Below are 13,471 nucleotides of genomic sequence, written 5' to 3' on the forward strand. Positions count from 1 at the left end.
ATTGAGCATCTACTATGAGCCAGGCCCTGTGCTAAACACTAGCATATAAGAGTGAACAAGCAGATACGATCCCTGTACTCACAGGCTTCCATGCCAGCAGGGAAGACAGAAAATTGACAACAAATTACACTAAACAAATTACACTAAAAACATTTCTAGTTACAAATCGCAGTAAGTTCTAAGACAGTTATGTGAGTATAATGAGGGAGGGGGATAAAGAAGGGAAGTGACGTTTGAGCTGAGATGATGAGAAACACAGGGCAGTTTGTGTTTCCTTGACCTTCCACCATCCCAGGCCGTATACTGGCCCTGAAGCAGAGCTCGCTGCTGCCTCGGGCACCTCAGCAGTGGACTAGGATGTGCCCTCTGGATTGGATGCCTATCCCACCCTCAAGTCCCTTTTCATTGTATGAGAGACATGGTAACCTAAGTAGACGTGGGAGCTCTTGAGATGGAGGAGAAGGCTCAGGAACTCTCCCTTCCTCGGGTAACTTGAAGGGGAAGGAATCAACACTTATGATTGAGCTGCAACAGGGGCCCGGACAAAATCAGTGTTAGGGGCCTAGTTCAGCCACTGTGATTTCCCTCTTTCATTCATTCAGTAAATAGTAACAGGTGGTGTTTTAGGTATAGGAGATATAAGATAGACATAATTCTGCCCTCAGGGAGTTTATAGTGTGTTGAGGGAGACAAATATTAATCAAATAATTACTCAAAAAAAAAAAAAAAAGTGAGATTCCAGCTATCCTAAGTGCTATGAAGAGTATACAGTAGGTCTTGAGAGTATACTATAGGGATGTGACCTAGTCAGGGGGCAGGAGGACATCAGGAAGAAATGAGGTTGAGAATCAACCAGCCGAAAGAAAGGGGAAGAACATTGCAGGTGGAGGAAAGAGCATTTGCAAAGGCCCTGTGGTGAGCCCTCTCAGAATCAACAGAGTGGTGGGAGCTTTTCCCTGGTGCCATTCTGATGAGCCGATGGAAGTGAGCGGATGAAGAAGGGTGGTTTCTCTCATTCGGCTGAACCCTGGTTCTGGCCCATCTCGGCTGCTGGCACCCCAGGTTCAGAGCAGGGCTAGTGTTGAGTTCTGCAGTAAACCTCGTTCAGGTTCAAGCCAGTACTATGTCACGCTGCCTGGACAAAAGGGAGTTTTCCGAAGTCCTTGCCTTCCAGGTGCTCCTCTTCACCACCACCATCTATGCTCAGGTTGACTCCTTGCCTTCTGGTCCCAACAGCTGTTGTCTCAAGCCTGAGCCCAGCAAGCCAGTTCTCCTTTCTCAGGCCATGCCCCAGGCCCCTCCCTGCTGCCATTCCCAGCCTCTGCCCAGAATAGAATCTCTGCGTGGCTTCCCCCAGTCCCCACACTGTTCTCCTTTGATGGCACCACACTGCCTTTCCCCTTCTGATCTGCCTTCCCCCGGGGGACACTGTCTTTCCCTCTGTTTGGGCAGCCATTCAACAAACAAACCAATAGCAACTCACTTTTTTCTGCTCATCATCCTTGCTGATTATAGAAACATGAGAAATGGAAAAAACAGTTTTTAAAATCACTCATAATTTTACAACCCAGGGAAACCACCACTAACTTTTTTAATACAGAAAATTTCAAACCTATGCAAGAGGAGACACGTTGGTGTAGTGAGCCTCTCTGGCCTCACTCTCCATCTTAAACTAACCCCCTGACTTGTCTCGCATCTCCCTCCTCCCACAGAGTTATTTTAAAACAAATCACAGCCATCATATTTCATCAGTCTTCACTATCTTTAACAGATGATTCATTTTTTTAAACTCATAAACACTAAAAATAATTTAATAATAATAATAATTAATATCATCAAATATTTAGTCTGTATTCAGATTTCCCCAGTTATATATTGCTCTCTGTTAACCTGTTTGTGTGCTTATCCAAATTAAGGTCCACATTTTGTATTTGGTTGAGAGTCTCATGTCTTAAGCTCTCTTAATATTTTTAAATGCATTTCAAACTTTTTTCTTGGTACATTTAGCATGCACAAGCAGCTGCTCTTGCTTTTTCTGCTCTTGGTTCTTTTGTTTCTGCCACTGCTGCTTTTTAAAATCTAATTATCTAGACGAATTGATCACAAACTTTTTCACAGGATATCAGCAAATTTTAATCCCAGTCAGGTAGTATATTTCTCACTAGTTTTGTTTGTTTTTGGTAGTAATTGAGGTCATACTGTCTATCAGTATTGTAGCCTTTTTTTTTTTCTCTTTGTACCACGTCATAAGAAAAGTTCTTCATAAGTCGTTTAATTATTGCATAATAGCCTCTCTAATGGGTAAAAATTTTATCTGGTGCAGACAGGCTTTTACTACATTAAAAAGATACACATGCACTTAGATTGAACACAGTTAAACCCAGGCTAAGGTCAGGGGTGACTTCTCCATGTTTCTCCTTGTTTTGAGCAGGATGCAGGGAGCATTTAACCACAGCCTGGCCTCTGGGGTTGTTCCTCACACACAGCCCCCCAGCACACCAGAATACAAACTCCTTAGGGCAAGATCATATCATCTCTTAAATCCTAGGGCCTGTCACAGGCACTGACACTTGGAAAATGGTCAGTTAGATGTAGTCCGTCTCCTTCACTATTGTTTTTCACTGTTACCCAAATCCTGGAAGAGTTCTCATCCCTGCTGAGGCCCAGTATGTTGTTATGTATAAGATCATAGGCTTTGGAGTCACATTAGGCCAGTTTGTGTGATTTCACAACAGCTGCCTGTTGCCAGCTGTGTGATTTTGGGAAAGTCTCTCAACCTCTCTGAGCCCCGATTTCATCTGCTGGGAAATAAGGATGATAACACTTGCCTGTGGATGTTTCTTGGGCTGAAGTAGCCAATATGTATCTAGTTTAGTCAGCCCAGTACCCAGAAATAAGAAGCTGTCAATAAATGGCTCAACAAGAACTCTCTACTCATCTCCTGCCCATGTGCTTGGCCTCCAGCCTTCAGTCACTTCCTAAGAACCCTCCTCGCAGCCCCGCCCAGTCCATCATGGTTCCAGGCCCACCTTTCCACTCACCTTCATTCCCTCAACACCATCACCCACCAGCACAGGGTATCCTCCTAACCTGGTGTCTGACCTGTTGTCCGCTTCACAGCCCCCTGCTGCTTGCCCCATCTGCTCTCCCCACTGTATCCGCATTAGGCCCTTTGTCTCAGCCAGAGCCCTCCTGCCTCAGCCCTGCACCCCCAGGCGAGCCCAGAGAGAGCTCAGTCTGCCTGCAAGTGAGGACTCCTGGGTTGTCATGGAGACAGAGGTGGCTCAGCCTCCGTCACTGGGCTCCTGCCCTCCCAGAGGTGCCCCTCATCCCTCAGTCTTCTCTTGGGAGCAGCAGTAATCTTCTTCTTTTTAATGCCGGTAACTTAATTGTTTATTAGTCACCCAACAATATTACAAATATTTAAAAATTACTTAACATAAAGAGTTGGCAGCAAACTATTCTATTACAGAGTTAAGTTACCAGTACAACAGACTGGAGATTTAGACACCTAGAAGATAACAATAAAAGAAACTAAAATATTTTAATAAAAAATTCAATTTGAAGGAGTTTACCTATGTGATCTTTAAATACTTAATTGACAACCCCTTTTATACACCTCAGAGACTTCCCAGAGCTCTTAGGGTAAGAACACAATCTCCAGTGTACACTTTGTAGCCCCACCACCACATCCCGTAGCAGCCACACTGGCTCTGAGCTCGCTGAGCTCCACCCAGCCTCAGAGGCTGGGGCGTTTTACTCCTTTTGCTTGGAAAGTTCTCCCAACACTACCCTTCTCCTAGCTGACTTTATTGTATCGCTCAATTTTTTACTTTAAAATGGCTCAAACCTCTTAAAGTTGAAAGAATAGTATGATGAACATCCAGATACTCTTTAAAACTTAGATACATTAGTTGTTAAAATTTTGCACATTTATTTTCTCTTTTCTCTCTCGCAACATGCACACACTCACCCCCTGAACCATTTGAGAGTTGCAGACCTAAAAACGTTTGAAATACTTCAGTATCTCTCTCCTGACAACAATAACATTCTCATACATAACCACAAAAGAATGCTCACATTTGATAACTTTAACATTAATGCAATAATACACAGTCCACTAGCAGATTTTCATAAACATTCCCCAAATGTCCTTTTAACCTGTTTTTTTTTTTTTTTTTTTTTTTTTTTTAACGCCAGAATTCAATCCAGCAGCATAAATTGCATTGGCTTGCTACCTCTCTTTCATCTCCTTTAAAACAGCCTCCTTGCCTTTTGGAGGTTGTGTGTGTGTGTGTGTGTGTGTGTGTGTGTGTGTGATGACATAGACATGTTTTAAAGACTTCAGGCCAGTTGTCTTTCAAAACGTCCCAGAGCCTGTGTTCAGGGATCGTTTTCTCACAGTGAGGTCAGGTTGCACAGTCTGGTAGGAATACCGTGTGGGGGACACTGCTCTTTGTACTGGGAATCATTTCCTGACAGTGTGATGCTCAGTTTGTTCACTGGGTTAAAGCAGTACCCCCAGATCTCTGTGTTACAAAGGTATTTTCACAATGCTGGTGACTAGTCAGTGATCTGGGGGTGATATTTGAGTATTCACTGCTGATCTTGCCTGAATCAGTCTTTACACTGGCAGTTACAGAGCATTCATTTTATATCCTCTGACTTTTCTTTGACTGGCATTCTCCTCCAGATCACCTGGAAGGGTTCTTCAGATTTAAATTCCCTGTCTTCTCTTCGGGGAAGCCTGCACTGACTGGCTCCCTAACCCTGATTAGGTCAGGACGCTCTTACACCCCTGCTCTCTGCCTCCAGGGCACTTGTCACAATTACAATTCAGTGACAGTGTAATTATTTACTATCAGCCTGTCAGTGGAGACTGAACACCGGGCTATTTCAATTGTGTTCACAGCTACAAACCCAGCACCCAGCCCCGTGTCTGGCACACAATAATTGCTCAATAAATACTGGTTGAATTAAGTGAACCCAGGGCTCTAGCTCTTCTCACTCTGCAGAGGGAGATATGACGTTCCTGCTTTCTCCTCCAGCCCTAACTACATTTGCTGTGACAGCGAAGAGGCCACCACACAGCCCCTGATCTGGGCCTTAGACTGCGTCCACCTGCCTGAGTTGCGAATTCCAGATCAGGAGAAACTATAAGCAAGGACAAAGGACAGACCTTGGAAAAAGCATAAAGCTGTTCTTGACTCTGCTCAGCCACCTTAACAAAATACACACTTTTACACTCCGTCCCTCCCCCCACCCCAACTTGCATGCCTTCAGGGCCTGCCCTCCAGCCCCTGCCCTGGTGCAAAATGCTTCTTACCTCTTAGTGACCTAACTTTCTCTGTAGGGCTCTCAGGCAACAAGCATTCATTGAGGAATTTCAGTGTTCCAGACAGTGCAGAGGTCAACTAATAGACTGTGTGTCAGGCTGCTTCCGCTTCCCTTCGAAAATGGAAATCATTTGAGCCTTGGAAATTCTCTTAAAGCATAGGAGCAAAATTACTATGGGAAAAAGTCCAGGTTGGGGTACCATTCCTTAGAGTTCAGTTTAGCGTTTTTAACAATTAATGAATCACCTCGTGTTTTTCTCAATGTTTAGAGCATCTAAAGTTGTTAACTAGGTGCTTCAGTAGGAAATAGGCACAGCCCTGTTCCTAAAGCTCAAGGAGCTGGGTCTGTGGGTGGAACAGATTGGGAGGGGGGATGGGACAATGGCAGTCCCCCTGGGCCTAGAGCTGCCACAGAGCAGCCAGTCGGGGTGGGAACATGGCAAAGGCACCTAACCCAGCCTGGGTGGGCTCAGGGGTCCCCTCTGACAAACTTATTCACTTCACGTTATCAAGGCAGAGGTAGGAAGCTTGCATTCTAGGAAGCAGTATCTGACCCAAAGGAGCTGGTTAAGAGAGAGTGAGGAGTCATGAAGGGGACTCAGAAAGGGTTCACGATAGTATGCTGGGAGTGTGGTTCTTGGGAAATAGGAAGGGCTAGTTCTCAGGTGCCTGTGGATTTTATCCTGAGGCCTGAGAGAGCCACCAAAGCATATCAGAGTTGAGTTTTAGCAGCCTCTCTCCTGTCCTCGGCATCTCGTGGGCCTCCCAGCCTCTGCCTCTAGGTTCTCAGGCCTTTCTCTAGCTCTGGCACATTCTCTCCTTTTTCCCACCCTCCACTGTCCTCTGGAGAGGGTCTGCTCTCCCTTCCTGTGAGCCACCGCTTCCTCACGGGGGGGCGGGGGGGCAAGCTGCAGTGCGTCCTGCCCCCTCCCTCCAAGGGCCATGGTGTCTGAAATGATAGGTAGAAAGCTGGTTTGGGAGACTGGCAGGTGGGGGTCTGGCTTCTGAAGGATTGTGTAAGCTCCCTCCAACCTTGCTGAAAGGGGCAGGTCTTGGGCGTGGGCTGGGGTTGGGCACTAGATCTGGGGGCCCTGAGCGAGGACAGGAGGGGTAGGGGTGGGGTGGCCTGGGAGAGCACGCTCACCAGCCCACTCTTTCCGCAGATCCCAAAATGGCGATGAGACCGGCACCTGGCCCAACAACCAGTTTGACACAGAGATGCTACAAGCCATGATCTTGGCCTCCGCCAGTGGTAAGTTGTGCCAACACGTGTGGAGTAGGAGACCTGGGGTCCTGGGGTGCATCCCACAGCACCGTGCCCCGAGACTGGCTTCCAACCTATACGTCAGCTGGTCTGAGACAGCCCTTAATTCTAGGATATAAAGACAGGTTAGGGAGTAGCTGAGGGATGGGGGCTCTGGGATGCCCAAAGGGGAATAAATAAGGAAAGATCCTTGCAGGAGAAGTAGGGAGCAGTGGTTACAAGTGTTGCCCCAGAAGGGGCACCTATAGGTAGGGTCCTAGCTCTGCCACTTACAATCTTTGTGCCTTTGATCAATTTGCTTAATCTCTCTAAACTTCAGTTTCCTCAATCAAGAAAATGGGAACAGAGACCTCAAGGGGTTACTGTGAGGATTCAGTGAAATGATATGGTAAAGCACATAGTATTGGGGCCTGGGGCCTGATCCGTACCACCCTGAAGTCATGGAAGTGGGTGTGGATACTCCCAGTAGGAAACACACTCTGGACCTGTGGGACCCCTTCTCTTTTTTTTTTGTTGCCCCCACTTCCAGAGCAGGACTTTGGTTTTCCCACAAGTTAACAAAGACCTTCAATGATAGAGATTCAGGTGATGCTAGTCCTCAGAGATGACAACCAAGAGTCCTGAGCATGGAGGGGGAACAGTGTCATTAGTACTGAAGAGCACAGGCTCTGGAGGCCGGCCGGCCTGGGTTCCAGTCCTGGCACCACCACTTAGCTGCGAGTCCTCAAGCAAGTGACTCGCCCGCTCTGGGCCGGTCTCACTGACTGTAACATCGGTGCAGAAACAACAGCTCTCACTGTAGTGTCATAAAGGCCTCAGGACAGAATTGGCAGAGAGGAAGGGCACCAAACGCAGTGGTGAAAATTGATAGATGATGGTCTCTTTTGACCCATGGTGGGGTAGAAGGTAGAATTAGAATAATGCCTGTTAATAAGCACTAGCTTCTGGAGCAACTAACCCTGGGCTTACATGGAGGCTGGTGGGGGACTCGGGCACTGGCCTTACTCAGTGAACTGAGAGCCCCACTGCCCAGTGGCTCTGGAGGCCTGGTTAGTGGAGAATCAGGTAAAGCCAGAGCAGTAATCACTGCCCTCGTGCCTGCACGCTGCCCCAGCTCACGCTCGGCAAGCTGGATGGGCCTCATGCCGGTGGATCTTCTCGCACAGCTCTGCAGGGCCGGTCTGAGTCCTTCCATTTGACAGATGAGGGGACTGAGAAGTTCCTTGCTCGAAGGCCCCGTTTTGAGCTGCAGACTGGAGATTCTAACCCAGCTTGCTCCTACGTTCATGCCCTGTCTGCTCCAGTGACCATGTCTGCCCTTCCATCCAGCCTCAGTTTCCCTTTTAGGTGAACAGGTTTCTCTTAATGCTGCATTATTCTCCCAGATTGGGGTTCCAGATAAAATACAGGATGGCCAGTTAAATTTTAACTTCAAATAGACAACAAATAGTATTTTAGCATAAGTAGGTCCCAAATGTTAGAACTGGGACATAACTATACTAAAAAAAAATTTACATGAAATTCACATTTAACTGGGCACCCTTTGTTTTCATTTGTTTAATCTGACAAGGCTTCCCTGGGTGTCTGTGGAGGGCCAGGCCCACGGCTGATGAAGAGGAAGGGAGCAGTAACAGGGGCACCAGCCTTCTGGGAAGACAGGGCTGGCCCAGGTTGGGGGGTGGGGGGTGGGGCCACTATAATTCTAGAGAGGCCAGACTCTGAGTATGAGAGAGGCAGGTGGCGGGCTCTGAGAAGGTGCCAAGTTGGACTCTTGAGGGAAGTAAACAGACAGTAACGTATATTTAGCTGTTGTGGCTTTAAACCCTAAAGCCAGGAAGCAGCCTTTTTAGCCTAAATCCAGATTTTAAAAACAGAAATGGAGTCAGTATTTATAGCCCCAGACCCTCCCAGGAGGTCCCTGGGGTCACCGCAGGCTGCCTCCCCTGTCAGGGTTCCACCCCTCCAGTCCACACAGGGCTGACCCGAGAGTAAACCCTGGCCCTTAGGGGATGGATCCTGGGGGTGGAGGCGGCAGGGTCAGGCCCTACTCTCACTTTCACAGCCGATTTCCTGGCCCTGGAGCCAGAGAGGTTCCTGGAGTCCAGCCCGGCCAGGCCCGTGGGGCCGCTGAGGGCGGGCGAGTGAGTGAGTGGGGAGAATAAGTACACTTGGGAGGCTTTTTATATAAACGTTTGAGGGGAAGGTGTGCTCTCTAGGAGGCTGTGGTCTGTGGCTCAGCCGGCCAGGGCTGCTTGGAGCTTCTGCCTTTAGCCCCTGGGTGGGGACGGCAGGGCAGAGGGGGAACGCTGGGGCTGGGAGCCTTTTCCCTGAGGTGAGGCTGGAGTGGGAGAGGGGAGCGGAGGCGGGCAGTGCCTTAACCTCCTCCAGGCCAGAGGACGCCCAGGTTCTTCCTTGCTGCTCTTCAGAGTCTGTTTCCCCTTGCGCTCAGGGAAGATCCCAGTTCCTGCCCAGACTAAGTCTTGCAGGGATAGAAGGAGGTGTCCTTGGAGACTTGATTCTGCAGAAGGTCAGAGCCTGCAGTCCAGCTGAGGTTGGGGTCAGACAGGGCCTTGGTCAAGGTCACATGGCTGGCTCCTTAGTGGCAGAGCTGACGGGACAGAACTCAAGGTCAGCCTGTTTTTGTTACACTCTGGGTTTCCCAATCTTCCCTCCTGGCCAACCCCACTTCAGTGCATCCCGTAACACTGGCCAACGTCAGGTCTGTGCTTCTAGGGAGGGGGTGGCAGGGGCTGGCTTTGTCATTTTTGTCTGCACTGGTGCGTCTTAGATCCTGGGTGTGTTGTAGGATGTGGGTGGGCCTGGCTTCCAGTTATCCAATCCCGCCCTTCCTATCTTTCTATTTCTGCCTCCCTTCCCCCTTTTGGTGCCCATCTCTTCCCACCCTCCCCCGCTCACTGGCGCCTCTGACGTCTCCCCTGTTTGCCCCTAAATCACTCGGGAACCTTGGCTCTTTTGAAGCCAGATCTGCGCCCCTCCCCCCAGCACTTATATTCCCAGGCAGGGGAGAGGGGTGGGGGCGGTCGGGGACCAGCTCCCTCCTGGAGTTAATTAGAGAAAATATAGAAATGTCAGTGGAATGAAAGGGCTGGGGGAAGGAGAGAAGGAAGTGGGCGCTGCTCCCTCCCACCCAGCCCACTTCCCCGCCCCCTAAAGGCCCCCGGATGCTGGGATTTGGGACTTGAAATGGAGGTTGTGGAAACCTGAGCCTGGAATGAGGAGGTGGAAACACTGGGGCTCCTCTCTCCTTTGCTTTCCCTTGCGTCCCTCCCCCTCTGATGCTGTTCTTTGAAAATATTTTTTGTCTCTCCATTTCTCAATCCCTGGTTGATGTCCCAGGATTACTCAGCCTCTCTGGCTTTAGTCACCCTCTCTGCACACTCCCAGGGTCTAGGGTGGGGGTAGAAGGAGGCCAGGTCGGGGGAGCCCTTCTGCTGGACAGGGTCTGGGCTGGGCATTTCTGGGGCTTTAACTCTCTAGCTGCCAGAGGACTCCAACAGGAGCCCTCCTGAACTCAGCAGAGTCAGCAAAACCCCATGTTGTTCTTTTTCTTTTTTAAACCTCCTGGAGGTAGGGGGCGTGGAGGGGAGAAGCAGTGACACAGGGTATGGTGACAGTGATGAGGGTGAAGGTGATTTTGGCAACAGCAAGCCTTTAGTGAGCTCTCTCCAAGTGCCCAGGCACTGGGTGAAGCACTTTTTCCTGGAATCCTCACAAAACCTCAGTGAAGTAGGGTCTTCTGTATTTCTCTCCCTTCAATGTGCCACACATCACCTGGAGCCACATGTCACCTGGATATGGTGTTCAAATGCAGATTCTGAGAGTCTGTGATTCTGTCAAGCTCCCAGGTGATGCTGAGCCAGGGCCAGAATTTGCAGTCCTCTGGACCCCAGTTTCTCCTTGTGCAGAGCAGGAGGCTGGGCTGCAGGCTCTGTGATGTCACCTACTCTGACATTGTGAGCCTGGGCCCACATTGGACCTAAGACAGCTGGTCCTGTGGTCAGTCGTCATCTTCTCAGCCTCTCCCCTTCTTCACCCTCAGTGGTGATGAGGTCCAGGCCTCTGCTGGTGGTGACCATACCCTACAGCTACACCTAGGATGTACTTAGGCCTCACCCCTGCTCTCCCCTGTCCTGGCTGGTGTGGCCTGGGGCAAGTCTTTTACCTCCTCTGACCCTGACTTCTCTCATCTCTATAGCAGGGTACTAGCACACACCTCCCTGGAGTGTTGCATGCAGGTTAGATGCCATCATGCACATGTAGCATCTAGCAAGGTCCCTGGCACAGAGTAGGCATCGATTGCTGTTCTGAAATGAATCCCTGGAAGAGCCCCCACCCCTCAAAACAGAATGACTCGGTGCCCGCTCTGTGCTTTGCACTGGGTGAAACAGGCTAGGAACCTGCAGGAGCCACAGAGGCCTAGCATGGAGACCAGAGAGGCTGCCCGGAGAAAGGCTGGGGCAGGGTCTCAAGAGCCAAGTCTCAGCCTGGAGAGAGATGACGGCTAGCGTGTTTGACGCCCTTACCAGGCAGCGGGCACTATTCTAGGTGCTTGATATATGTAATCTTGGTTACAAGGTGCTTGTAATCCTGGTTAGCTTTCACCAAACCAGAGGAGGTAGGTACCATTATTATCCTCATTTTGCAGTTAAGAAATCTGAGGAGACATAGGGAGGTTAAGGTAGACTTGGCTAGTAGGAAAAGAACTAGGAAACAAACCTAGGTGGTCACTCTGGAGCCTCTCAACTCTACCCTTGTAGGTCAGGATGGCGCGTCCAGTGCTCTCCCTGCTGGTGCTCTAAGAGAGGGACTTGGGGACCCTGAGGTTTAGCCCCTGACCTTCCCTTGTCTCTGCAGAAGCCGCTGATGGGAGCTCCACCCTGGGAGGGGGTGCCGGCACCATGGGCTTGAGTGCCCGCTACGGGCCCCAGTTCACCCTGCAGCATGTGCCCGACTACCGCCAGAATGTCTACATCCCTGGCAGCAACGCCACTCTGACCAACGCAGCTGGCAAGCGTGATGGCAAGGCCCCGGCAGGAGGCAATGGCAACAAGAAGAAGTCGGGCAAGAAGGAAAAGAAGTAACGTGGAGGCCAGGCCCGGAGCCACAGGGCAGCCTCCCTCCCCAACCAGTCCAGCCTCTCCCTACCTGTGCCCAAGCCTCGGATTTCAGGGCTCACCCCCAGGAAACTGGTAGGGGCCCAGGCCATGCTCCCCTTGGGAAATGGAAACAAGTGCCAGGTCAACACCCCCCTCTCTGCCCCCAAGGGATTGAATATGCAAAGGGAGTTCTGCTGGGAACCCCCATCCAATCACTTGCTGTGCCCATGGGGGTAGTGGGGTTCGTGTAGACACCATTTATCACACCCCCTTCAGTTACAGCTGAACTCCTCCATCTTCCAAATTCAATCAGGCCCATCCCCTACCTCCCTCCTGCCCTCCCCACCCCAGCCCACTCTTCTCTTTCTTAAGGTGGTTGGGGTGTTGAGGTACCTGGTGACCTAAAAAGGCTCATAGTTCTGAAGAGTTGGAAGGGCATCATGACTTCTTGACCTCTCCTTCAATTCTCAAACTTCCCCCAAAAGCATGGTTTGGTGCCAGTCCCTTCATCTCCTTCCAGAACCTGAGACCAAGCTCAAGTTTTTGGGAGACACGGTCACCATTCCCATGGTACTGATGCTTGCTGGATTTAGGGAGGGCATTTTGCTACCATGCCTCTTCCCAACACCCTGGGGACCAGTCTTTTGTTCTGTTCTGTTTTGTCATCATTTGATGTTCCCACTGCATGCTGTGACTTCCCCCTCCCCAAACAAGAGACCCCACTGCATGTTCTGAGACAGTGTGGGGTGCTAAGATAAAAAAAGGTGTGGGTGTGGATGGGGGGTGGACAAAGCTTGATCCCGTCAGTTAACAGGGTCTTGCAGGAGGCTCTGTATGCCCCAGGGTACCGACCAGATCCCCAGGTTCTAGCCAGAAGCCATGCCCCAGGCTGGACCCTCATCTTTCATGTAACAGGGCAGCCTGGCAGCCAGAGGTGAGCTGAGCTTCCAGCACCGGTGGGTTTGAACTGGCCTTGTGGTCCAAGGCAGCTCTGAGCAGGATTAGGACAGGTCCCCTGGAGAGGTCAGAGGGGCCTCTGTGGGTGCTGGGTACTCCAGAGGTGTTGCTGGTGGAAGGATCCGTGTGGCCCCAGTAGGGAGGGAGGGGCCCGCTCGGCTATTTTTGGTCCCTGGGTTGGGAAGGAAGGGAGCTAGAGCAGGGACCAAGTGGACAGAAAGTGTCAGCCTGAGATCAGGGCTTCTCCACAGGGCACCCCCCTGCCCCGGCGGCCCCAGCCCTTCACCTTGCAGGTGCCATTCCTTCTCTGTGAAGGCCACTGCCCAGGCCCCCAGTCCGCCCCCTCGTGACCAGAGCCTGGTTAAAGTCCCCCAGTGCCTCCTTGTGCATAGACCTTCCTCTGCTCACCCCTCCGCCCCCGGTCCCGCTCACGCAGCGGGGCTTCTCGAGAGCCCCATCCCAGCCCTTACTTAGTATAGAAGCCCCGCCCTCTTCCGGCTGGTGTAGAGTGCCCAATAGTGTGTAGTGCGGCGTGTCTCTCCGGGACGGCGGGCGGGCGGCGGGCTCCGCGCGGCGTCCGTCCCCGAGCCCGCCCGCGGCGGCCCGTCCTGTGTTGTGCTGTGTCCGCGCGCCGCGGCGCCCCCTTCCGCGTACTGACTCCTCTAAGCGCTTCTCTGCATAGTCACGTAGCTCCCGACCCCACCCCCTTCCCGTGTCTCACGCAAGTTTTATACTCTAATATTTATATGGCTTTTTTTCTTTGAAAAATTAAAAGGTTTCTTCTGAAAGGTTGGCTG

General features: G+C 50.8%; 1 protein-coding gene across 19 annotated transcripts in view; it reads left to right on the plus strand.

The window, feature by feature from the left end:
* The window catches only part of LOC136156218 (protocadherin gamma-C3), a 165,522-nt gene extending 152,060 nt beyond the window's left edge, over window positions 1-13,462 (plus strand). For 18 of the 19 annotated variants that reach the window (XM_065918750.1, XM_065918742.1, XM_065918753.1 and 15 more), the window contains 2 exons: window positions 6,500-6,588; window positions 11,476-13,462. In XM_065918750.1, coding sequence (XP_065774822.1) covers window positions 6,500-6,588; window positions 11,476-11,702 — 316 coding nt within the window. In that variant the 3' untranslated portion in view covers window positions 11,703-13,462. The remainder of the gene's footprint in view (window positions 1-6,499; window positions 6,589-11,475) is intronic. The other variant, XM_065918761.1, reaches the window with a different exon arrangement.
* The last annotated feature ends 9 nt before the right edge of the window (window positions 13,463-13,471 follow it).

This window comes from Muntiacus reevesi, chromosome 1, assembly GCF_963930625.1.
Source record: "Muntiacus reevesi chromosome 1, mMunRee1.1, whole genome shotgun sequence".
Lineage (NCBI taxonomy): Eukaryota > Metazoa > Chordata > Mammalia > Artiodactyla > Cervidae > Muntiacus > Muntiacus reevesi.